At 37.1% G+C, this 24,912-nt stretch overlaps 1 protein-coding gene across 10 annotated transcripts in view; it reads left to right on the top strand.

The window, feature by feature from the left end:
• KIF13B (kinesin family member 13B) overlaps positions 1-24,912 on the top strand; it is a 353,402-nt gene that overhangs the window by 108,300 nt on the left and 220,190 nt on the right. For all 10 annotated transcript variants that reach the window (XR_010318524.1, XR_010318525.1, XR_010318526.1 and 7 more), the window contains 6 exons: positions 11,641-11,701; positions 12,434-12,526; positions 14,227-14,407; positions 20,648-20,735; positions 21,670-21,804; positions 23,980-24,092. Coding sequence is in view for 7 of the 10 variants with exons in the window: in XM_064271888.1 (XP_064127958.1) it covers positions 11,641-11,701; positions 12,434-12,526; positions 14,227-14,407; positions 20,648-20,735; positions 21,670-21,804; positions 23,980-24,092 (671 nt within the window). In the remaining 3 variants the exon portion in view is untranslated. The remainder of the gene's footprint in view (positions 1-11,640; positions 11,702-12,433; positions 12,527-14,226; positions 14,408-20,647; positions 20,736-21,669; positions 21,805-23,979; positions 24,093-24,912) is intronic.

A 24,912-nucleotide genomic window follows, 5' to 3' on the forward strand; every position in this document is an offset into this window, starting at 1 on the left:
GGCGTCAGGGGGTTGGGTTTGGTACCCGGAATTTTCTGCCTTTAGCCCTCCCATGCCTATATTGGGGGGGGGGCGGCAGTTGAAGGATGTGATTTCAATCTGTGCATGCTTCAAGGTGTAACTAGGGCTAGTCAGTGGATGGAGCCACTACCTGCTACAACTTCTTGCTCAAAACGAAATTGTGGTTAGCAAGACAGAGAGGGGGGAGGAGGTGTTGATTGGGGTTTTCAATATGGCTGAGCAGCCTGTTTCACTGCCACCTCAAAGTAGAGTTGACCTTAATGACATGGATGGAGTCTAGCTTTCAGAACCTTCGTTTACTGATGTGGCATGACTCAAAATGAGAATAAACAGCTGCAAACATCTGTTAATAATCAGAACTGGGAATGTAAGGTGTATGAATATAGGAAAATTGGAAATCGTAAAAAATGAAATGCAACACGTAAAGAGTGATATCCTAGGCATTAGTGAGCTGAAATGGACTGGTATTGGGCATTTTGGATCAGACAATCATATGGTCTACTACTATGCCAGGAATGACAACTTGAAGAGGAATGGTGTTACATTTATCGTCAAAAAGAACATTTCAAGATCTATCCTGAAGTACAGTGCTGTCAGTGATAGGATAATATCTGTATGCCTACAAGGAAGACCAGTTAACATGACTATTATTTAAATTTATGCACCAACCACTAAGGCAAAAGATGAAGAAATTGAAGATTTTTACCAACTTCTGCAGTCTCAAATTGATTGAACGTGCGATCAGGATGCACTGATAATTACTGGTGATTGGAATGTGAAAGTTGGAAACAAAGAAAGATCAATAGTTGAAAAATATGGTCTTGGTGATAGAAATGATGTTGGACATCATATACTTGAATTTTGCTAAGACCAGTGATTTCTTCATTGCAAATACCTTTTTTCATCAACATAAATGACGACTACATACATGGACCTCGCCAGATGTAGTACACAGGAATCAAATCGACTACATCTGTGGAAAGAGATGATGGAAAAGCTCAATATCATCAGTCAGAACAAGGCCAGGGGCCGACTGCAGATCAGACCATCAATTACTCATATGCAAGTTCAAGTTGAAACTGAAGAAATTAGAACCACAAGAGCCAAAGTACCACCTTTAGTATATCCCACCTGAATTTAGAGACCATCTCAAGAATAGATTTGACGTGTTGAACACTGATGACCGAAGACCACATGAGTTGTGGTATGACATCAAGGACATCATACATGAAGAAAGCAAGAGGTCATTAAAAAGACAGGAGAGAAAGAAAAGACCTAAATGGATGTCAGAAGAGACTCTGAAACTTGCTGTTGAACATCGAGTAGCTAAAACAAAAGGAGAAAATGATGAAGTAAAAGAGCTGAACAGAAGATTTCAAAGGGCAACTTGAGAAGACAAAGTATTATGATGACATGTGCAAAGACCTACAGATAGAAAACCAAAAGGGAAGAAAATGCTCAGCATTTCTCTCGCTGAAAGAACTGAAGAAAAAATTCAAACCCTGAGTTGCAACACTGAAGGATTCTATGGGGAAAATACTAAATGACACAGGAAGCATCGAAAGAAGATGGAAGGAATACACAGAGTCTCTATACCAAAAAGAATTGGTTGATATTCAGCCATTTCAGGAGGTAACATATGATCAGGAGCTGATGGTACTTAAGGAAGAAATCGAAACTGCACTGAAGGCCTTGGGGAAAAACAAGGCTCCAGGAATTGATGGAATACCAGTTGAGATGTTTCAGCACAAGGATACAGCACTGGAAATGCCAAGAAATTTGGAAGACAGCAGCCTGGTCAACCAACTGGAAGAGATCCATATTTATGCCTATTCCCAAGAAAGGTGATCCAACCGAATTTGGGAATTATTGAAGAATATCATTAATATCACATGCAAGTAAAATTTTGCTAAAGATCATTCAAAAGCAGCTGTAGCAGTATATTGACAGGAAATTGCCAGAAATTCAAGCTAGATTTAGAAGAGGACGTGGAACCAGGATATCATTGCTGATGTCTGATGGATCCTGGCTGAAAGCAGAGAATACCAGAAAGACATTTTCCTGTGTTTTATTGACCAAGGCATTCAGCTGTGTGGATTGTAACAAATTATGGATAACATTGGAGAGAATGGGAATTCCAGAACATTTAATTATGCTCATGAGGAATCTGTACATGGATCAAGAGGCAGTCGTTGGAACAGAACAAGGAGATACTGCATGGTTTAAATTCAGGAATGCTCTTCTCAGGGTTGTATCCTTTCACCATATCTATTCAATCTGTATGCTGAGCAAATAATCTGAGAAGCTGGACTATATGAAGAAGAATGGGGCATCAGGATTGAAGGAAGACTCAACAACCTGTGTTATACAGATGATACAACCTTACTTGGTGAGGAGGACTTGAAGCATTTACTGATGAAGATCAAGGACCACAGCCTTCAGTATGAATTATACCTGAACATAAAGAAAACGAAAATCCTCATGAGTGGATGAATAAGCAACATCATGATAAACAGAAAAGATTGAGATTGTCAGGGATTTCATTTTACTTGGATCCACAATCAACTCCCATGTAGCAGCAGTCAAGAAATCAAAAAGAAATTGGCTACGAGAGATCTCTCTAAAGTGTTAAAAAGCAAAGATGTCACCTTGAGGAATAAGGTGCACCTGACCCAAGCCATGGTATATTTAATTGCATTATATGCATGTGAAAGCTGGACTATGACTAAGGAAGACCAAGGAAGAATTAATTGACGCCTTTGAATTGTGGTATTGGAGAAGAATGTTGATTATACCATGGAATGCCGAAAGAATGAACAAATCTGTCTTAGAAGAAGTACAACCAGAATGCTCCTTGAAAGCAAGGATGGTGAAACTGCATCTCATATACTTTGAACATGTTGTCAGGACGAATCAGTCCCTGGAAAAAGGAGAGGGTCAGTGAAAAAGAGGAAGACCCTCAAGGAGGTGGATTGACACAGTGGCTGCAAGAATGGGCTCAAGCATAGCAACAAGTGAGGATGGTGCAGGACCGGACAGTGTTTTGTTCTGTTTTGCATAGGGTCACTATGAGTTGGTACCAACTTGACGGCACCTAACGACAACAACAACTTACAATAGAGAGAAAATGTTGTGTTAACATAAATAAATATGGATGGCTAAATACCACATTGTAAACACAGTGGTTACATCTAGGAAGAGTTATGCTTGGTGAATGGGGAGACTTGGATTTTTTACCTTATGTTTCTGTGTTGTTTGTATTTATTTATGTTGAATATTTATTACTTCTCTGTTAATTGAACAAAAAGATCTTTTTAAATTTTAAAGGAAAAATGTTTATTTTGAAAGAAAAGGGCTTGTTTGCTTTATGAAATGTATAGCTGGAAGAGAACTGTAACAGTTTATAAAATTGCTGAGACTTGAAGTGGACCAATCAGTGTTGTTAGTAAATAAGCACTAAATGTGCAGTAAGCCCCAACTTTGTGTTAGGCTGTGGCATGTTGACATGTTTAGGGAATAGAGCTAATGGAGCATAGTGGTGAAGAGCATGGACTTTTGAGACATGGATTCCAATGGACCTGGGTTCAAATCCCAGTTCCCCCACCTACTAACTATAAGGTTCTTAATTAATTTGTATCTCCGTTTCCTTTGAACAGTGCCTAGCACATAGGTGTTGCTATGGTTATTTTAGTGATAGCGTTTCTACGGAGGTTAGGAATAAGAAATGTTGTTAAATCCCTAAATTAAAAAAAAAAAAAAAAGACAGTGGAGAAAGGAATGCTGTTTAGAGGCTATTAAGTGTACACATATGATGATGGGAATTTGAAACTGAGAGCTGAGTTTACAAGGAAAGAATCGGGGTGATTTCTACTTAGCCTTGTTTAGAACAGAATTAAATAAAATTTTGAGGTGAGAGTTCAAAGCTAGAGCAGAAGAAACTTAATTTGAGCTTTACATTTTATTTAATCCTACCATACTTCAGTGATTCTCACCATGGGCGACAAATGTACTTTGAAAAATAGCTCCTCCCTGAAATTTTGATATTCAGTCCTTTGGGAAGTTCTTGTAGTTAATTTTACTTATCTCCCTGTTTAAGAGTTGCTAACATAGCAAGACATCACTAATTTTTTTCCCTAAATTTTTTTTATTTTGTTGTTGTTGAGAATATATACAGAAAACATACTCCAATTTGACAGTTTGTACATGTACCGTTTAGTGACATCGATTACATTCTTTGAGTTGTTCAACCATTCTCACTCACCTTCCTTTTCTGAGTTGTTCCTCATCATTAACATAATATCACTGCTCCCTATCTGAGTTGCTGTTGTCAGTTCGATCTCATATAGATAGTTCTTAAAAGAGCGTAATGCTCAAGGCAGATCTTCTTTTTTCCTAGTTAAGTTAAACCATTGTTCAGTTTTAAGATGACTTCAGGGGATATTTTTGGTTTAGGTTTTAAGATTATCTCAGGGCAATAGTTTTAGGGCTTCATCTTCCTCTTTTCTGCTGACCCTGTACTCTGCCTAGCATGATGTCCTTCTCCAGAGACTGAGCCGTCCTGACAACATGTCCAAAGTATGTAAGACGCAGTCTCGCCATCATTTCTTCTAAGGAGCATTCTGGTTGTACTTCTTCCAAGACAGATTTGTTCATTCTTTTAGCAGTCCGTGGTATATTCAATATTCTTCTCCAACACCACAATTCACAGGCATCAGTTCTTCTTCGTTCTTCCTTATTCATTGTCCAGCTTTCACATGCATATGATGTGATTGAAAATACCATGGCTTGGGTCAGGCGCACTTTAGTCTCTAAGGTGACATCTTTGCTCTTCAACACTTTAAGAAGGTCCTTTGCGGCAGATTTACCCAATGCAATGTGCCTTTTGATTTCTTGACTGCTGCTTCCATGGGTGTTGATTGTGGATCCAAGTAAAACGAAATCCTTGACAACTTCAATCTTTTCTCCATTTATCATGATGTTGCTCATTGGTCCAGTTGTGAGGATTTTTGTTTTCTTTATGTTGAGGTGTAATCCATACTGAAGGCTGTGGTCTTTGATGTTCATTAGTAAGTGCTTCAAGTCCTCTTCACTTTCAGCAAGAAAGGTTGTGTCATCTGCATAACGCAGGTTGTTAATGAGTCTTCCTCCAATCCTGATGCTCCATTCTTCTGCATATAGCCCAGCTTCTCGTATTATTTGCTCAGCATACAGATTAAATAGGTATGGTGAAAGAATACAACCCTGACGCACACCTTTCCTGACTTTAAACCAATTAGTATCCCCTTGTTCTGTCTGAACAACTGCCTCTTGATCTATGTAAAGGTTCCTCATGAGCATAAAGCGTTCTGGAATTCCCATTCTTTGCAATGTTATCCATAATTTGTTATGATCCACACAGTCGAATGCCTTTGCATAGTCAATAAAACACAGGTAAACATCCTTTCGGTATTCTCTGCTTTCAGCCAGGATCCATCTGACATCAGCAACGATATCCCCGGTTCCACGTCCTCTTCTGAAACTGGCCTGAATTTCTGGCAGTTCACTGTTGATATACTGCTGCAGCCATTTTTGAATGATCTTCAGCAGAATTTTGCTTGTGTGTGATATTAATCATATTGTTCTATAATTTCCACATTCGGTTGGATCACCTTTCTTGGGAATAGGCATAAATATGGACCTCTTCCAGTCAGTTGGCCAGGAAGCTGTCTTCCATATTTCTTGGCATAGACCAGTGAGCACCTCCAGCGCTGCATCCATTTGTTGAAACATCTCAATTGATATTCCGTCAATTCCTGGAGCCTTGTTTTTTGCCAATGCCTTCAGAGCCGCTTGGACTTCTTCCTTCAGTACTATCGGTTCCTGATCGTATGCTACGTCTTGAAATGGTTGAACATGTACTAATTCTTTTTGATATAATGATTCTGTGTATTCCTTCCATCTTCTTTTGATGCTTCCTGCGTCATTTAATGTTTTCCCCCCAGAATCCTCGGGTATTGCAACTTGAGGCTTGAATTTTTTCTTCAGTTCTTTCAGCTTGAGAAACACTGAACGTGATCTTTCCTTTTGGTTTTCCATTTCCAGCTCTTTGCACATGTCATTATAATGCTTTACTTTGTCTTCTCGAGCCAGCCTTGGAAATCATCTGTTCAGTTCTTTTATTTCATCAATTCTTCCTTTTGCTTTAGCTGCTCAATGTTCGAGAGCCAGTTTGAGAGTCTCTTCTGACATCCATCTTGGTCTTCTCTTTCTTTCCTGTCTTTTCAATGACCTCTTGCTTTCTTCATGTGTGATGTCCTTAATATCATTCCACAACTCGTCCAGTCTTCGGTCACCAGTATTCAATGTGTCAAATCTATTTTTCAGATGGTGTCTAAATTCAGGTGGTATATACTGAAGGTCATATTTTGGCTCTCGTGGACCTGCTCTGGTTTTCTTCAGTTTCAGCTTGAACTTGCATATGAGCAATTGATGGTCTGTTCCACAGTCAGCCCCTGGCGTTGTTCTGACTGATGATATTGAGCTTTTCCATCATCTCTTTCTACAGATGTAGTCAATTTAATTTCTCTGTGCTCCATCTGGCGAGGTCCATGTGTATAGTTGCCGTTTATGATGGTGAAAGAAAGTATTTGCAATGAAGAAGTTGTTGGTCTTGCAAAATTCTGTCATTCGATCTCCAGTGTTGTTTCTATCACCAAGGCCATATTTTCCAACTACCGATCCTTCTTCTTTGTTTCCAGCTTTTGCATTAAAATCACCAGTAATTATGAATGCATCTTGATTGCATGTTTGATCAATTTCAGACTGCAGTAGCTGATAAAAGTCTTCCTTTTCTTCATCTTTGGCCCTAGTAGTTGGTGCATATATTTGAATAATAGTCATATTAACTGGTCTTCCTTATATGCGTATGGATATTATCCTATCACTGACAGCATTGTACTTCAAGATAGATCCTGAAATGTCCTTTTTGACGATGAATGCAACACCATTCCTCTTGAAGTTGTCATTCCCAGTGTAGTAGACTATATGATTGTCCAATTCAAAATGGCTGATACCAGTCCATTTCATTTCACTAATGCCTAGGATATCGATGTTTATGCATTCCATTTCATTTTTAAAGATTTCTAGTAGTCTAATAGCTGTATAATATGTTTTAAAATCAGGAAATGTGAGTCCTCCTACTTTGTTCTGTTTGAACGTTGTTTTAGCTGTTCGGACCTTCTTGGCATTCCATATAAAGTTGAGGATTGCTTATTCTATTTCTGTAAAGCAGGCTGTTAGAATTTTGATCAGAATTGCGTTGAATCTGTGGATCGCTTTGGGTGGTATTGACATCTTAACAATGTTAAGTCTTCCAATCCATGAACATGGAACATCTTTCCATTCATTTAATCTTCTTTAATCTCTTTCAGCAGTGTTTTATAGTTTTCATGGATTAAGCCTTTTACTTCCCTGGTTAGATCAGTTAAAAAGAGGAAGACCCTCAAGACTTTGATTGACTCAGTGGCTGCAACAGTAGGCTAAAACATAGCAATGATTGTGAGGATGGCACAGGAGTGGGCAGTCTTTCGCTCTGATGTGCATAGGGTCGCTGTGAGTCAGAACTGACTGGGTGCCACCTATGAACAACAACAGTGTAAATATGGCAGGACAGCGGGAGCATCTGACGTATCCTAACTTCACAAGGGGAAGTAGAGAGAATCAAGATCAACAGCCTAAGGCTAATTCCTATGAGGTAGAGGTCAGACTCCGTTTACCAACCTTGATACTAATTCTGACACCAGCTGTTGTTCCCAGGTGGTACCAGAATTACTTCTCTGCTGGGTTTGATAATTTGTTACAGTGGCCACACGGAACTCACAGACCATATTCACGATTATAGGGTTTATTAGGGAAGTAACAGGTTACAGTTCAGGATTAGGAATGACTCAGGATACAGTTCTTTAGTCAGGACAGCTCTTTGGCTATGCCCACAGGCAGGCCTTTCCCTTGGCCCCTGGGCCCTTTGGGCTGACCTCTGCCCTAGTCAGGCAATTGTTACAAAGCTCTTTAGCTCCACCAGGAAACCCCAGAGACACCCCACTCCACCAGAAAGCCTCCTGCCCGAAGGCACTTGGCTCTCTTGCTCTGTGGGATGGCAAACCTTTTGTAGCCGCCTTGCTCTGTGGGCAAGGAATCCTACCATACTGTCTTGCACTAGTCACCCAGTTCTGCTGCCACCATTTCTCTGCCATTACTTCTTGCCATCTTGTGCCTTTTCTGGTGTTACAGCACTCTTTCTCTGTCTCCTGGGTCTAGGAGGTTCTTAGCACAGCGATCCCAGGCCCAAAAGGTGTGTTCCATTTTCATCTCTTTTTCTTGGTGGTAGGAGGTCCCCCACTATTTTTTTTTTTAATTTTTTGTTGTTGTTGGGAATATATCAATCAAAACATATATGTATTCAGCAATTTCTACATGTACAGTTCAGTGACATTGACAGTATTCTTCGAGTTGTGTAACCATTCTCACGCTCCTTTTCTGAGTTGTTCTCTCCACATTAACATAGACTCACTGCCCCCTAAGTTTCCAATCTAATTTTTGAGTTGCTGTTGTCAATTTAATCCTATATAGATAGTTCTTAAAACAGCATAATGCTCGAGGTAGACTAAGCTACCACTATTGATAGATATATGTTTAGCTTTAAAAAGATTTTGGACATTAATAATGTACAACATGTAATCCAGGTAAATGGGTATCTATCTACTGGACTCAAGGGCTCCTGCTCTTCTTGGGTATTGTCAGCTATTGGGCTTCTGCTTTGCCTGTCTGGCCTAGGTTCTAGCACTCACTGACCCATCCTAGGGTGACACATGCCTCACAGGCCTGCTGTTTTCCCCAGAGATATGGGTGTCCTGATGAGTTTTTAACCAGTCAGCATGTTCGTTGCCCCCAGGGTCCTCTCCTTGTGCATGCCCAGAACTGCTCTTCTCCTTTGCAGCAGTCTCCTTTCAACTCATTCCAGAACCCCCTTCACTGGTTCCATCAGTCTCATCACAGCTATTTTTCAGGGATTTCTGTTTCTGATCTGGCTATAAACAAGCACTCTGCTTTCAGAAACTTCCTACTATTTGCCCTTTCTCTCTTCCCTTTCCCCCTGTCATTCTGAGGTAATTTTAGGTAGGATGGGGATATAGGCATGTATACTTAATTTACCATCTTAATCTAATTTCCTTTTTTAAAAACATTAACTTTTAGACTTCTGGTCCAGATGACTTTATGAGTTCACACAGAAACATTCTCCTATCAATTCCAAACTCATAGCAGGTTCAGATAAAATATTTTAAAATATTAAAAACACATCATCCCATTTGACCAAGGGCTCAATAGATGGTCCCAGATAGAATGGGAGAAAGATACAGAATAAAACTCAAATTCCTTTAAGGAAGCCAGACTTTCTGGACCAGTAGAGAGTAGATGAAATTCTGAGACTATCACCCTGAGATACTGTTTACACTTGGAACTCAAACCACTCCCAGAGGTCACCTTTCAGCCAAATGACAGATTGGCCCACCCGGGGGTACTGTCCTTCTCAAAATAATCATCTAAATGAAACCAAATGGTAAATATCTACCCTAGACCAAAGATGGGAAGGCAAGGGGAAATAGGGAAGCTAGAATAATGGAAACAGAACAACCAGAATGGATATAATGAGAATGCTGGTATATTGTAGAAAATGTAACCAATGTCACTGGACAATATGTATAGAAATTGTTAAAGGAGAACCTAATTTCCTGTGTAAACTTTCACCAAAAACACAATAACATATTGAAAAACAAAACAAAAATTATGTCATCATTCTCAAAACCAAAATATACAGTTTGAGAGATCAGCAGTGTCCTGACTGAAGCAGCATACTTACTGGGCTTTGGGACCAGACACAGCTCTCTGAGGTGATTGGAAATCAGCTTGTGCAGATTAATAAGAATGCTCATGTATCATGAAAATGATTTTGGGTGGGGTTTCTCCATGAATGAAGGACTGAAACAGGGTTTTGGGCAACAGGAGGAAAAAGAGATACTGGACCTTTGGAAGACCTAACTCTGAGCTTTATTAACTAGAAGCATAACTTTTCCTGTAAAGGAGGCCATAACTATCCTCCTTACCACCCTCCCTGCTCAAAACAAAAACAAAAACAAAAAAACTGTTGCCGTCGAGTTGATCCTGACTCAGAGCTACCCTGTAGGACAGAGTGGAACTGCCTTATAGGGTTTTTAACGAGTGACTGGTAGATTTGAACTGCTGACCTTTTGGTTAGTGGCCGAGCTCTTAACTACTGGGTCACCAGGGCTCCAAAAGAGGCCATAGGGAGTAGAAAAAATAAGTAATCACATAAACCATAAAATAATAAGCTCCTAATTAAGATGAGCTGCACACTAACATGTAAAGGCACGGGAGAAAAAACTATTATAAGGAAGCATTGCAACAAACCCTAAAAGTGGGGAAAGTTTGATGGAATTTGAAGTGAAAATGAATTTTAAAGCAATTAAGATGCAATTTAAAGATGATTTAAAATCTTTAAAGGTACAAAAGATTTAGTACCATTTATGGCAAAACAGGTATTATGAAATTATAAAGCATCAACTGGTAGATATAAAACCATTAGGAATCCAAAAAATATACTCAAATGAAAAACTTTTAAAAGATTGCAAAAGAAATATATGTATACTTTAGAAAGCAGTGATAAAGCAAAAGTAATATCCCACCAAGTAACATTAACTACTGTCAGCATTTTAAATGTATATTCTTCCTACTGTTCATGCATATACTTTTTTTTTTGGTACAGATAAGAAATCATACTTTAGGTTTACGTAATTTTTTCATTAACATGTACATTTTCTTGTCATTAAGTTTTCTATACTTTTAAAGATACACAGTATTGCACTTATGGGTATGTTATAATTTATTGAAATAATTTGCTCTCTTATAGCTATTTTCATCATTGCTTTACTGAACATCTTTAAATTTATTTCTTCTAAAAATATCTTTCTCTAAGTATAAAAGTAAATCAAGGAGTACCTGGATGGTGTGAATTATGGTTAAGTGCTCTACTACTAGCTGAAAGGTTAGAGGTTTAAACTCACGCAGAGACACCTCAAAAGACAGGACTGACAGTCTACTTCTGAAAGTCACAACCTTGAAAACCCTATGAGCCAGTTCTATTTTGTACACATGGGGTCACCATGAGTTGGAATTGACTTGATGACAACTAACAACAAACAACAACAACAAAAGTAAATCGTAATAGTAAAAATGTACAAAATACATAAAAGCATAAGAAGAAAACAAATATATAATAATAGTCATCATATGCATATTATTCTATAGCTCCCTTTTTTCCATTTAACATTATGAACAGTTTTCCATGTGAAGTATAGATCTTTATCATGTACAGGGTACTTAGTTGTCCATTGTAAGGCTGTACCATAAATACTTAAACTAATCCCCATTGTAAGACAGTAAATTGTTTTTATTTCACTGTTATGAACAATGTTATCGGTGTTATGACATTGTTATTGTTATAGCATTATAAGTAATATTAAGGCTTTATTCTTTATACACACCTATTTTAATTTTTTTTAACAGGCATTTGCTTATGATCATTGTTTCTGGTCTATGGATGAATCTGTCAGAGAAAAATATGCAGGTAATATAGTACAGCATTCTGCTAACTACTGATAATATAGAAAAAGTGTTGTAATATTTTTTCCATAAAAGATCAGCATATTCTTTTGTGTAACTTCAAAAACTGTACAGGCAAATTTCACCAATCCTTGCTATTAGAGTTTTTATGATGATTGGGAAATGGGAGATTCACAGTGCACTATTCTTGGTATAAGATGCTAAAGTTAGATTAATAGCATACACAGTTGAGGTTATCTTACGCACATACACCTCCCCAGATCTTCCATGGGACCAGTAGTACATAATAGCTGCTTAGGAGAGAGAGAGGGTTGGTGTATATGGTTGTTCTGAACTCTAGTACCCTCCGAATAAAGGCACTAGTTAAGTGGTATTGTTAAATTCAGGTCCACCCTGGTCCCAAATACGAATTTCATATATGCATATATAATATATAAATTCATTGATTATAAAATAAGCAATTCATTAGCTTTCTGCATTGCATGAGATTTGTGGCCAGTGTTTAATTCAAATAGGTATTACAGGGAAATGTTGCTTATTTCCCATCATGTACTAACTAGAAATAACTGGAAGGACATCAGCCTTAGGAAGTGTTCATCAAGTTTAAAAACCTTGCTTGGTGATAAAGAAACTAATATACATGTTTAAAAACAATTTTATATTATTTTGGCTAAAAATATCTTTTCTTCTTCTCTTTTTCACCTTCCATCTTTCCTTCCTTCTGTCCGACTTTCAGGTCAAGATGATGTTTTCAAGTGCCTTGGGGAGAATATCCTTCAGAATGCTTTTGATGGCTATAATGCTTGTATCTTTGCCTATGGCCAGACTGGTAATGTTAAATAATATAAAATTGCTTAAGCAAATAACTTTCAGTGAAGGATAAAATAGAACCATGCTTTACTGAGTAACATATAGGTGATTTATTTTTTGTTATTTTGCCTTTCAGAAAGTACTACAGATAAGATAAAATTAGGCAATAAGTTTTTAAGATGATTGTACTAAAATTAGGATTAGGTTCTTTTTTTTTTTTTTTTTAAGGGATATTCTCACAAGGGCCCTGGCAGCATTCTTTTTTCCTATACATTATAGAGCTATGACTGTTGAACATATTACTAGCCATGCCTAATACATATGTCATTTAAGTTTTAAAGATCATAACAGAAAATACCATAAGGAACATATTTATTAACATCTTACCAGTTATAAATGATAAGGAACATTTTGGTTTCTATTCCTCTGTGGTCAAAAGAAAACCTATTTAAGGTGAATTAGTCACTTTTATAAGAGTATATCTTATAGCTTGCCCAATTGAAAATTATTTTTCACAGGAACATGCTTATGGTATTTTCTAAAGGCAATATTGTGTAGTGGTTATAAAATCATGGACTTTGGAACCAGTGTATTCTAGTTTCAGTCCTGGTCCTGTCACTTACTAGCTGTGAAACTAGAACAAATTAGTACCTAACCTCTCTGTACCTCAATTTCCCTATTTGCAAAAAGTGGATAATAATAAACTAGTTGTGGTCAACTTGATTCTTACTCATGGTGACTTTGTGTGTGTCAGAGTAGAATTGTGTTCCATAGGGTTTTCAAGGGCTGATTTTTCAGAATTAGATTGCCAGGTATGTCTTCCAAGGTGCCTCAGGGCAGATTTGAATCTCCAGCCTTTGGATTAGCATCCAAGCACATTAACTGTTTATATCACCCAGTGCCTCCGTAGATAATAATAGACTTTTCTTATAGTGTTATCATAATGAGTTAATGTCTGAAAACTTTCTTTCAGCAAAAGCCTGGTGCATAAAAAAAAAAAAAAAAAAAGCCTAGGTTTAGGTATTACGATAATGATAGAGTGTTAAGTGACAAAAGCAGCAACTTGTATAATTAAAAGCATGTTTACAAAATGACTGCTGTTAAAAATGCAAAAAGGAATTATACCTAAGTGTTGGTAGTTACAGTCCTTGGGTGGTAGGGCTATGCAAGATTTAATTATTTTTTCCATTTTCTTAATTTTCTTTAAAGAATATGTATTTCTGTTAAAATGGGGAAAATAATTTTATGTTACAAAAGATTATTCTTTGGTTTCCACACCATTGCCAAAGTGTAATAATAAGTTAATTTGCTCTGGGGCCTATAGGGATCATCTATTTTTTTTTTGTGCCATGTGGTTAGGAATAGGCACAAAAGTGGTGAGAATAGGCACAATGCTATTAATCATATGTGTTTTTCCAATTAGTTTTAGAAAATTCTCAAACCTCACTATTTTTGATTTTTTTTTTTTTTTAAAGCATGAAGATTATTAAGGAAGGCTTTTGTCTTCTTTTTGACATTTTTTTTTCTGACCTTTTTGGTCTTCCTTTTGGCATTCTCATGTACAATAAGAAAGCTTCTGTAGTTATTATATTTGGGTACATTTCTTACTGTATTTTGGGTATTTCATCAATTGCTAGTAATTTATTATCAGCAATAGAAGGAGGGTTGCGTACTTAAACTTTCAAAGAGACAGTAATAACTATGATTTCCATATTTTAGGATCTGGAAAATCTTATACCATGATGGGCACAGCTGACCAACCTGGATTAATCCCAAGACTTTGCAGTGGCCTCTTTGAACGAACCCAGAAAGAGGAAAATGAAGAGCAGAGTTTTAAAGTAGAAGTGTCCTACATGGAAATTTATAATGAAAAAGTTAGAGACCTTCTTGATCCCAAAGGGTAAAAGACTTTGAGACTTTAGTGGTATAGCATTATGGACCACGACAGACTTAATTGATTTAAGTGAAAGTTTTATATTGAGCTCTAATACAGAATCATCTAGTTAATGTCTGGGCTTTTGAAATTAGAGCTGAGAAGAGAAAGGAGCTTAGGGCCAGGAGAGTGACTGAGCAGCATGTTTTTGTGTCATATTGCCCTTCTCAAATTTCATTCCAAAGCCAAAAACAAAGAGTAGTTATTAATTTAGATACTAAATTAGATGTTAAATTTCGATATTTAATTCAGATACTAAGTTATTTAGTATCAGAGTAACTGGTAGCCTTAAACAAAGTTTTTTTTTTTTAAACCAAGAAATTTCAGATGGAATTCATCTGTTTGTTTGTAGGCTATGAAGTGAGGGAGAGACGTAATCAGAGATATGAAAACTGAGCTTTAGGATAGTTCATTTAGAAAATTCCTTGGATAAAAATGTCTACAATCTTGTGGCTTAGACTTTGGAAGAGAAAATGGCCCTGTAGTTTTGGAACGCTTTCAAAAATGCTGTTCTGAATCTTCGGTCATTAAGCAACCTATGGAGGATGATGAGGGGGTACCTGAAGATACATGTTTGTTGCACAGGGAGTTCTCTGAGGTCAGATTTTGTGAAAGTGCAACAATGTAGGAAAGGAAACAGGGATAATGACCGTAGGAGAGTGGCTTACTGATGTAAAAAAAAAAAAAGAAGGTCAAAGAGCCCAGTGAACTGAGGCTTGCAAAAAGTGCTGAGGACAACAAGGAAATATTTAGCTAAGTTTGGATAAAGATGATGATCGAGGAAAGATGATCTTAGAGACATTGAATCATAGTGATAGTCAAAGAAGACAGAATTTCTCAACTTCTAATTGGCATTTATTTTCTTTGACAAATATAATAATCTTCAGGACTTTTACAAGGCAATTGAACTACCTAGTATTTCTATACAAAAATTTACTTAACAGCATTTATTGAGTAATCATTATGTGCCAGGCACTATGCAAGGCGTTGAAGAAGAGCTCAAGGTATGCATAAGATGAAAGTTCGGAAGGTAATGTGCATGGAAGTCAAAATAGGGGACAAAAGGAGTCCAGAGGTAGGTAGGTTATGACTTAAGTACCCACATCTTGCTTAATACTGTGCCTTTGTACATCTTCTTGCTTGGCCTTGAATACTTTTTTTTTGTGTCTTTACCTCTGTGAAGAACATCATTTTCTTTGAGATCCAGCTCAGACCTACTGTTACCAGAAATTCTTAGCCAACTGACTTCATACCTGTTCGTTCTTGAGTATTCCACAGTGCTTGGGTGGACTGTCTTGAACTTGGCCATCTACAACTTGTTCATAGCCTTTAGTAATTTCTTCTATGTTTGTCTTCTGTATAGTAATTAGCAGCATAGGTTTTGGATTCACATAGCTCTGGATCCAGTCCTCCACTTGTTACCTTTTGAGCAAATCCCTTAACTTTCTAGAACTAAGTTGCACAGAGGGAAATGATAATATTACATAATATCTTAGAGGATTGTTGTGAAGATAGATTGAGATAATATACCTGAGGTGGTAGAACATTTACTGGCTTATAGTAAGTGCTCAATAATTTTAGCTATTATTGTTGTTATCTTCCCTATTAGTGTTTCTTGAAAATTGATTAAAAAACTCTAAAGGTGATCCCTTTTTCAGCCAAGAACTATTTGAGAGAACATCTTTTTATTCAGTTACTAATTTTATTAATTTAGCACCTACTGTGTGTAAAAACATAGTTATGTTGTGTTACTCAGGAGATAATAAATACAGTATATATTATCTTTGAGAAAAAAGGGAAAATGAAAGGAAAAAAACAGTTAATAGAATATATTCTGTGGTGAGAATTGATTCAAATATTTGTTCAATATCTACTTCATCTATAGTTTCGTAGTAATAAATGAAGTTTTTAGTGGTTGATCCTAGGGTACTATAAAATTCCAAATCATCAAACAATATTAAGGCATAATCAGTGTATTGGATTTAAGAGTCATTCCCTCACTTCCTAACTTTGCTGGTTATATGAAAGGTTATTCCATAACTATTCTTCATTATCTCATCATCAATGCCTCTACTTGCTTTCTTTATTATGAATAATAGAGATTGGATCTGGTTTCAGTTTCTGTGTTAGTTTCCCATTCTATACATTCTTTATCATTATCTCTTCCTTTCCCCTCCTGTTTTTTTTTTGTTACTACATTCTCTTTCCAAATCACATAGGCCAGCTATGTTAGAGTTTTCATCATCACCTTATTCTCCACGCCCCCCCCACCCTTGTTTTCCACATTGTAGCCAAGTTTGTTCATTCATTAAGTGACTGTTGTATGCCAGTAATTGTGTTAGGAACTGCAGACCCCACAATTAATAAGACATTGTTCCTGTTCTTATGGAGTCCAAAGTCTGTTAAAGAATGGATATATGTAGTAAATTATTGTGACCCATGGTGAAGAATGGGAGAAGAGGTGGGCAAAAGCAGATCATAAAGGGGCATATATATCAAGCTGAAGAGTTTGGACCTAATTTTGTAGGTAACAAAGAATCACTGAAGAATTTTAAGAATTATAATTCATTTTATTATTCATTTATTTAAAAAATAAGATTATCTCAAGGATGCCCTTTATCACCACTCTTATGCAACGTTGTGCTGGAGGTCCTAGTCAGAGCAATTAGGCTAGATAAAGAAATAAAGTGTTTCTAGATTGGTAAGGAAGAAGTAAAAGGTATTTCTATTTCCAGATGACATGATCTTATATACAGAAAATGCTAAAGAATCCCCAAGAAAACTGCTGAAACTAATAGAAGAGTTCAGCAGAGTAATAGGATACAAGATAAACATAAAAAATCAGTTGAGATTCCTCTACACCAACAAAAAGAACATGGAAGAGGAAATCACCAAATCAATACTATTTGTAGTAGCCCCCAAGAACATTAAATACCTAGGAATAAATCTTACCAGAGACGTAAAAGACCTATACAAAGAAAACTACAAGACACTACTGCAAGAAACCAAAAGAGACCTACGTAAGTGGAAAAACATACGTTGCTCATGGATAGGAAGAATTAACATTGTAAAAATGTCTGTTCTACCAAAAGCGATCTATAGCTACAATGCAATTCCAACCCAAATTGCAATGACATTTTTTAATGAGATGGAGAAACAAATCACCAACTTCATATGGAAGGGAAAGAGTCCCTGGATAAGTAAAGCATTACTGAAAAAGAAGAATAAAGTGGGAGGCCTCACTCTGCCTGGTATTAGAACCTGTTATACTGCCACAATAGTCAAAACAGCCTGGTACTGGTACAATAACAGATACATAGACCAATGGAACAGAAGTGAGAATCCAGACATAAATCCATCCACATATGAGCAGTTGGTATTTGACAAAGGCCCAAAGGTAATTAAATGGGGAAAAGAGAGTCTCTTTAACAAATGGTGCTGGCATAACTGGATATCCATCTGCAAAAAAAAGAAACAAGACCCATACCTCACACCACGCACAAAAACTAACTCAAAATGGATCAGAGACCTAAGTATAAAATCTAAAATGATAAAGATCATGGAAGAAAAAAATAGGGACAACGCTAGGACCCCTAATACATGGCATAAACAGTATACAAAACACAACTAACAATGCAGAAGAGAAACTAGATAACTGGGAGCTCCTAAAAATCAAACACCTATCCTCATCCAAAGACTTCACCAAAAGAGTACAAAGATTACCTACAGACTGGGAAAAAATTTTTAGCTATGACATTTCCGATCAGCTTCTGACCTCTAAAATCTACGTATTTCAAAAACTCAACTACAGAAAGACAATGCAATTAAAAAACAGGCAAAGGATATGAACAGGCACTTCACTAAAGACATTCAGGTAGCTAACAGATACAGGAGGAAATGCTCACAATCATTAGCCACTAGAGAAATGCAATTCAACACTACAATGAGATTCCATCTCATTCCAACAAGGCTGGCATTAATCCAAAAATACAAAACAATAAATGTTGAAAGGCTGTGGAGAGACTGGAACACTCATACACTGCTGGTAGGAATGTAAAATGGTACAACCACTTTGGAAATCGATTTGACACTTCCTTAAAAAACTAGAAATAGAACTACCATGCAATCCAGCAATCCCACTCCTTGGAATATATCCTAGAGAAATAAGAGCCTTTACGTGAACAGATATATGCACACCCATGTTCATTGCAGCACTGTTTACAATAGCAAAATGATGGAAGCAACCAAGATGCCCATCAACAGATGAATGGATAGATAAATTATGGTATATTCACACAATGGAATACTATGCATTGATAAAGAACAGTGATGAATCCTTGAAACATTTGATAACATGGAGGAATCTGGAAGGCTTTATGCTGAGTGAAATTAGTCAGATGCGAAAGGACAAATATTGTATGAGACCACTAATGTAAGAACTCGAAAAATAGTTTAAACTGAGATGAAAATATTCTTCGATGGTTCCGAGAGTAGGGAGCGAGGGAGGGAGAGGGGTTTTCACTAATTGGATAGTAGATAAGGACTATTTAAGGTGAAGGGAAAGACAACACACAATACAGTCATGGTCAGCACAACTGGACTAAACCAAAAGCAAGGAAGTTTCCTGAGTAAACTGAATGCTTTGAAGGCCAGCATAGCAAGGGTGGGGGTTTGGGGACCATGGTTTCAGGGGATGTCTAAGTCAATTGGCTTAATAAAATCTGTTAAGAAAATATTCTGCACCCCATTTTGGAGATTGGCATCTGGGGTCTTAAATGCCAGCAAGCGGCCATGTAACATGCATCAATGGGTGTCAACCCACCTGGAGTAAAGGAGATTGAAGAACACCAAAGACACAAGGTAATTATGAGCCCAGGAGACAGGGCCACATAAACCAGAGACTACATCAACCTGAGACAGAAGAACTAGATGGTGCCCGGCTACAACTGATGACTGCCCTGACAGGGAACACAGCAGAGAACCCCTGAGGGAGCAGGAGAGCAGTGGGATGCAGACTTCAAATTCTCGTAAAAAGACCAGGCTTAGTGGCCTGACTGAGACTAGAGGGACCCCAGAGGTCATGGTCCCCAGACCTTCTGTTTGCCCAAGACATTCCCAAAGGCAACTCTTCAGACAGGTATTGACTTGACTATAGGATAGAAAATGATACTGTTAAAGAGGGAGCTTCTTGGATCAGGTAGACACATGAGACTATGTGGGCAGCTCCTCTCTGGAGAGGAGGTGAGAGGGTAGAGGGGGTCAGAAGCTGGCCAAATGGGCATGAAAACAGAGAGTGGAGGGAAGGAGTTTGCTGCCTCATTAGAGGAAGAGCAAGTAGGAATATAAATTTTTGTATGAGAGACTCACTTGATTTGTAAACTTTCACTTAAAGCCGAATAAAAATTTTAAAAAATATAAGATTTTCTGTAGTTCAAAGTGAATACACATTCATGGTAGAAAATGCGGATGAACAAAACGACATAAAATGAGAATCACTTGTAATTTCATCATCAACAAATACTTCTTAATGTGTTTTGATTTATGGATTAATTATGCTGTGTGCTGTAGGTTTTTGGCAGATGCCCTTTATTGAGCTTATCAGTTCCTTGTTTACTAAGACTTTTTTAAAAAAATATGAATGAGTATTAAATTTTATTTAATTGAAATGATCATGCAATTTTATTTTTTCTCTTTAGTCTGTCAGTGTGCTAAAATGCATGGATTTTTTTTTTCCAGTGTTAGAACAATGTAACAGCCCTGGAATAAGCCAATTTTGTGATTTTAAATCATTACTGGATTCACTGTGCTGTTTTTTGTTTGGGATTTTGCATCTTTATTCGTGATTGAGATTGGTCTGTAGTTTTTCTTTCTTGCACATTTAACATTTACTGAGTTTCTGCTCTTTGTACCGCATTCTGAGCTAAGACAAGTAGGTTGTTTGTATTTATTTGACTCTGCATTCTCTGTGGTAGTAAATAGACATCCCACAGTTTACCCTTTTGAGAGATGTGATATTTTACCACATTATGAATTCTTTTTACCAGTCAAGATTTTAATTTTTGGTTTAAATTTTTCTGGGATCAAGTCAGTTTATTTTACTTATTTGAGATCTTTTTTGAATGCAGTATATATATTTATGGAGTATCGTTGAGTCCTTTTTAAAACTCATTATTATTACAAAATTGTTTCTTTGTTTCTAATGAACAGAAGCCGTCAAACTTTAAAAGTCAGAGAGCATAGTGTACTGGGACCTTATGTGGACGGACTTTCTAAACTGGCTGTCACAAGCTACAAGGTAAAAACACCCTTTATGTGAACTACTTAAATTTAGCATGGTAAATATTTTGTTGTTTAATTTGTGATGATTTTTTTTTGAAATTAAAGCGTTATAGTAGCATCACTTAATAAGTCACCTAAAAAATCTTCTATTTAAAAAGCTACATATTGCTGTTAGGACAGTTTAATTTTGAGGGAAGATGTCCAGATTTGCTAGGCATACCTATTCATCAAGTGTAAGGCACACTTTTTTTTTCCTCCATATTTTATGATTTGTAAAATTGTGATGTGCCTTATGGTTGTGTTGGCCTTTAGTTAGTGCCCTTTTCCAACTTCACAGTTCTGGTTTGTGTGAATCCTTTAGGCTTTGCTTATTGGAGAATGGTGGAAGGTGGGATGAGACACTGATGTCATGTACATTGAATTAAGAGTCAGAGAATGTTGATCTAGTGATACTTGCTGTTTTCGTTGCCTCTATGACTCAGGATCATTTACTTTACCTTACCTTACCTCTTTGTCCTAACTTTTAAAATGAACATGAATTTTATTGTCTTGACTATCTCATGAGGTAGATTCATTTGTTCCTTGTTGGATGTTTCCTTCATTTAGTAAACAGTTATTGGACATTTTCTGTGTCCCAGGCAGTGCTAGGTGCTGGGGATATAAAAAATGTAGTGAGATGGCCCGTTCCTTCAGAATGCTTATAGATGTTATCAAGGTGTTATAAAACAGCATGGTAAATGCAGTGACAGTGCAGTGATAGATATATGATGAGGATTCAGAGAAGTGCTGTTATACTCTGTGGAGCTTAATGTTCATTGAGACACAAAATGTAAACTGCAAATGTAGTTGGCTAAGCGGTGAAAATTTTAATGGTTTTTCATAGTATAGCAGAGTTTTAATATTTATTAGACAAATAATGGGATGTATATCTCTGGATTGTTGCTATTTAGGATATTGAGTCTTTGATGTCTGAGGGTAACAAATCTCGTACAGTTGCCGCAACCAACATGAATGAGGAAAGTAGCCGATCCCATGCGGTCTTCAAAATCACCCTTACACATACTTTATATGATGTGAAGTCTGGGGTAAGTGTTCAGATGCATCACCTTATTTTAATTTTTAAAGGGGATTTTTATCTTTTTTTCTTTAGGTGTTAGATGAATTAAAGTTCTAGCTGGACATGTATATGCTAGTTAGGACTCAGGACAGAAAGGGGTTTATTTAGTACAGGGAATTGAGTAATTACAGAGTTGTTGATATCACCAGAGCAAGAGTGGGTTCTCGACTGAATCTCTAGGAATAACTCTCAGAACAATACAGATCTGATCCATCAGGGATGCTCCTGCTGAGGCTTTCACTGGAGCTGTGGGTTCAGGGCACACCCCAGAGCTGTTGTCCTGGAAGCAGGAATCAAGAACTTGCTGCTGCCAGTGCAGCTACCTCTTAGCATCATAGATGGTAGAGAATGTATGCAGGAACACTCCTATAGAAAAAAAACCTCATGTTTTCATGATCCAGCTTGCCAGCAGAAAAAGTGAAAAACGGGTCAGAGAATGGCTTCTGCTTTCCAGATCTGAAGCAAGTGATACGATTGGCGGAGCCTAAGTCATATTGTGGGCCCTGACTGTAAGGAAGTCTGAGAAATATAGGTTTTAGCTCTTCAACCTCTTCAACTAAAAGAACAGAAGCTGAGGAAGCTGATGATCCACAGTTTCTACTACAACTCGAGTTCAGCCTTCACAGAAGCACTCCTCAGCCCCTCTTCATTCACAGAGCCCTGCCCTGTCTGCCCAGCCAAGCTGGGTCTTTGTTCTTCCAGCGTCAGATCTCTCTCACCCAGACCAGGCCCCTTACATGCCTGCCAAATCCTTCAGTGCCATCCTCCAGACTACGATGGCTAACTGTAAGCTAATATCAATGCTGTCGCAGATTTTGTAGAAATTCTTTTGAAATGTTACCTTCTGAACAGCTAATTACTAGGAGGACTAAGCTACACTGAGAAAATGACACTATAAAATTGTAGATTTATAGAATAATCTTGTATTTGGTTTGAATCTTGTGAAGAGTAAACAGAGCCAGAGATGTGTATGCTTCTACCACACTGAAGACTTCTCCATTGACTCATACATTTGTGTTTTCCCTTACTTCTTAATGTTAGTTTTTGCATATTTTATTATGATACCTTCCCCCCAGTGAATCAGTTTCAAATACCAGAAGCTAAAATAATCACCCTGGCAAAAGTGCTATATTTTGGCATCAGATTTTCATTTGCTGAAAGCGTGTTTTTTCTTCTTTTACCAACACGACTAAATTAGTATAACAACAAAAGTTTCTTTGTTTCTTATTTCCTTTTCAGTATAAAACAAAAAATATACTGAAGGCTTTTATTTATTATTTTTAAACCAAAAGTACTTTTGATTCAGGAGGCTGAGTCAACACATTTGCAACACATTTACATCATATATTTTAAAGTTCTAGAAAAAATGATCCCGTCTATGGATTTTGGCATTCGTTTCCCACATTTCTTGTATTGCTGCTGGAGTATAAAATATCTGTTAAATGTATGTTTATGTGTATGTGCCTGTGTGTATGATCCAACTATTAAAACTATGTTTTAATTTAGTGTACTCTTTATACATGGTGTTTGTGTAATTACGTTGACCGAAAGTCTTACAGCTCACATTTTTATCTACAAAAAAGAAATTTTATCTACCAAAAAGGTATCTATATGTCTGATCTAGGAAAACAATATAAATCTTACACCTGAAATTGTGAAATAAGGGAATTATTATATATGAATTATATGAAAAACTTTAGAAAGTGTTTTTGATTTATCGAAGGATTCTTTTATTGTATGAAAGTCACATTAATTTTTTTAACATCAATAAGAATATTAAATATTTTCCCTTAGGTAAATATTCATGAAATTTTAAAGAGCATAGTTTCAAATTATTAAAATTTATATCTTATAAATATAAAAGTACTTTTATATTTATAAGTATTCTCTGTGAAAATTGTATTGGACACCCTTCAAAACATCGCATTTTGGGGGACACTGCTTTTTTGAGACTTATTAACTTTCACTCTGTCTAGATTAGTAGAGTCCTATATTTTGTGTGTATCTATTATTAGATTTTACAATTATACTGTTTTACAACAGTACAAAACAATTTAGAAATAATGTTAATAACTCTTTTATAATTGAGATAATAAACCCATTCGGTAGACACGGTATCACTTTTTATCAATTTGTATCCTAGACATCTGGAGAAAAAGTGGGCAAACTGAGCTTGGTTGATTTAGCGGGCAGCGAAAGAGCAACAAAAACTGGAGCTGCAGGTGATAGGCTGAAGGAAGGGAGCAACATTAACAAGTAAGTTTTTCAGAAGCTCACTTTTATTTATTGATTTAATAGCCAAATAGAGGACTTTGTATGGTTTTAAAAGTAATAAGATTCTGGAAAAATAAAGTTTATAATGAATAAATAGTTTGGAATGTTTTTCTAGTATTTTTGGGGGGGCCAGAGTGCATTTGGTTTGGTTTTGTTGAGGTGTCTGATGGGGCAGAGGAGCACAGCTTCAGTCAATTCAAGGTTTCTCAACAGCAACATTTTTGAGATTTGGGGCCAGAAAAGTTTTTGTCTGGTGGGAGTTTTGGGGGAGGTGAAGGTAGGGGTGGCTGTCCTGTGTATTGTAGATGTTTAGGTTTAGGAGCATCCTGGTCTCTAGCCACTAGATGCCAGTAGTAGTAACCACTCCACCCCCGCCCCACCCGCTAGTTGTGACAACCTAAAGCATCTCCAGACATTGCCAGCTGTTCCTTGTGAGACAGCGTCATGTTCCAGTTGAGAACCACTGGTTTAAGCTATAGAAAATAAGAAAAATCATTGTTCTGTCAGAGTCTAGCTGTCGACCTTGACTTGTGTGTCACTGTCTAAACAAGCAACATGCTCACTACCCACATTGGGCTTGCCTTTTTGCCATTTTATAACTGCTTATTTATACCAGGAGTCCTGGTGGCACAGTGGTTAAGAGCTTGGCTGCTAATCAAAAGGTCAGCAGTTCAAATCCACTAGCCTCTCCTTGGAAACCCCATGAGGCAATTCTGCTGTGTTCTATAGGGTCGCTGTGAGTCAAAATCGACTCAACAGCAAAGGGTTTGTTCTGGTTCTGGTTTTATCTATACCAAGAAAC

This window comes from Loxodonta africana, chromosome 19 (genome assembly GCF_030014295.1).
Source record: "Loxodonta africana isolate mLoxAfr1 chromosome 19, mLoxAfr1.hap2, whole genome shotgun sequence".
NCBI classification, from domain to species: Eukaryota; Metazoa; Chordata; class Mammalia; order Proboscidea; family Elephantidae; genus Loxodonta; species Loxodonta africana.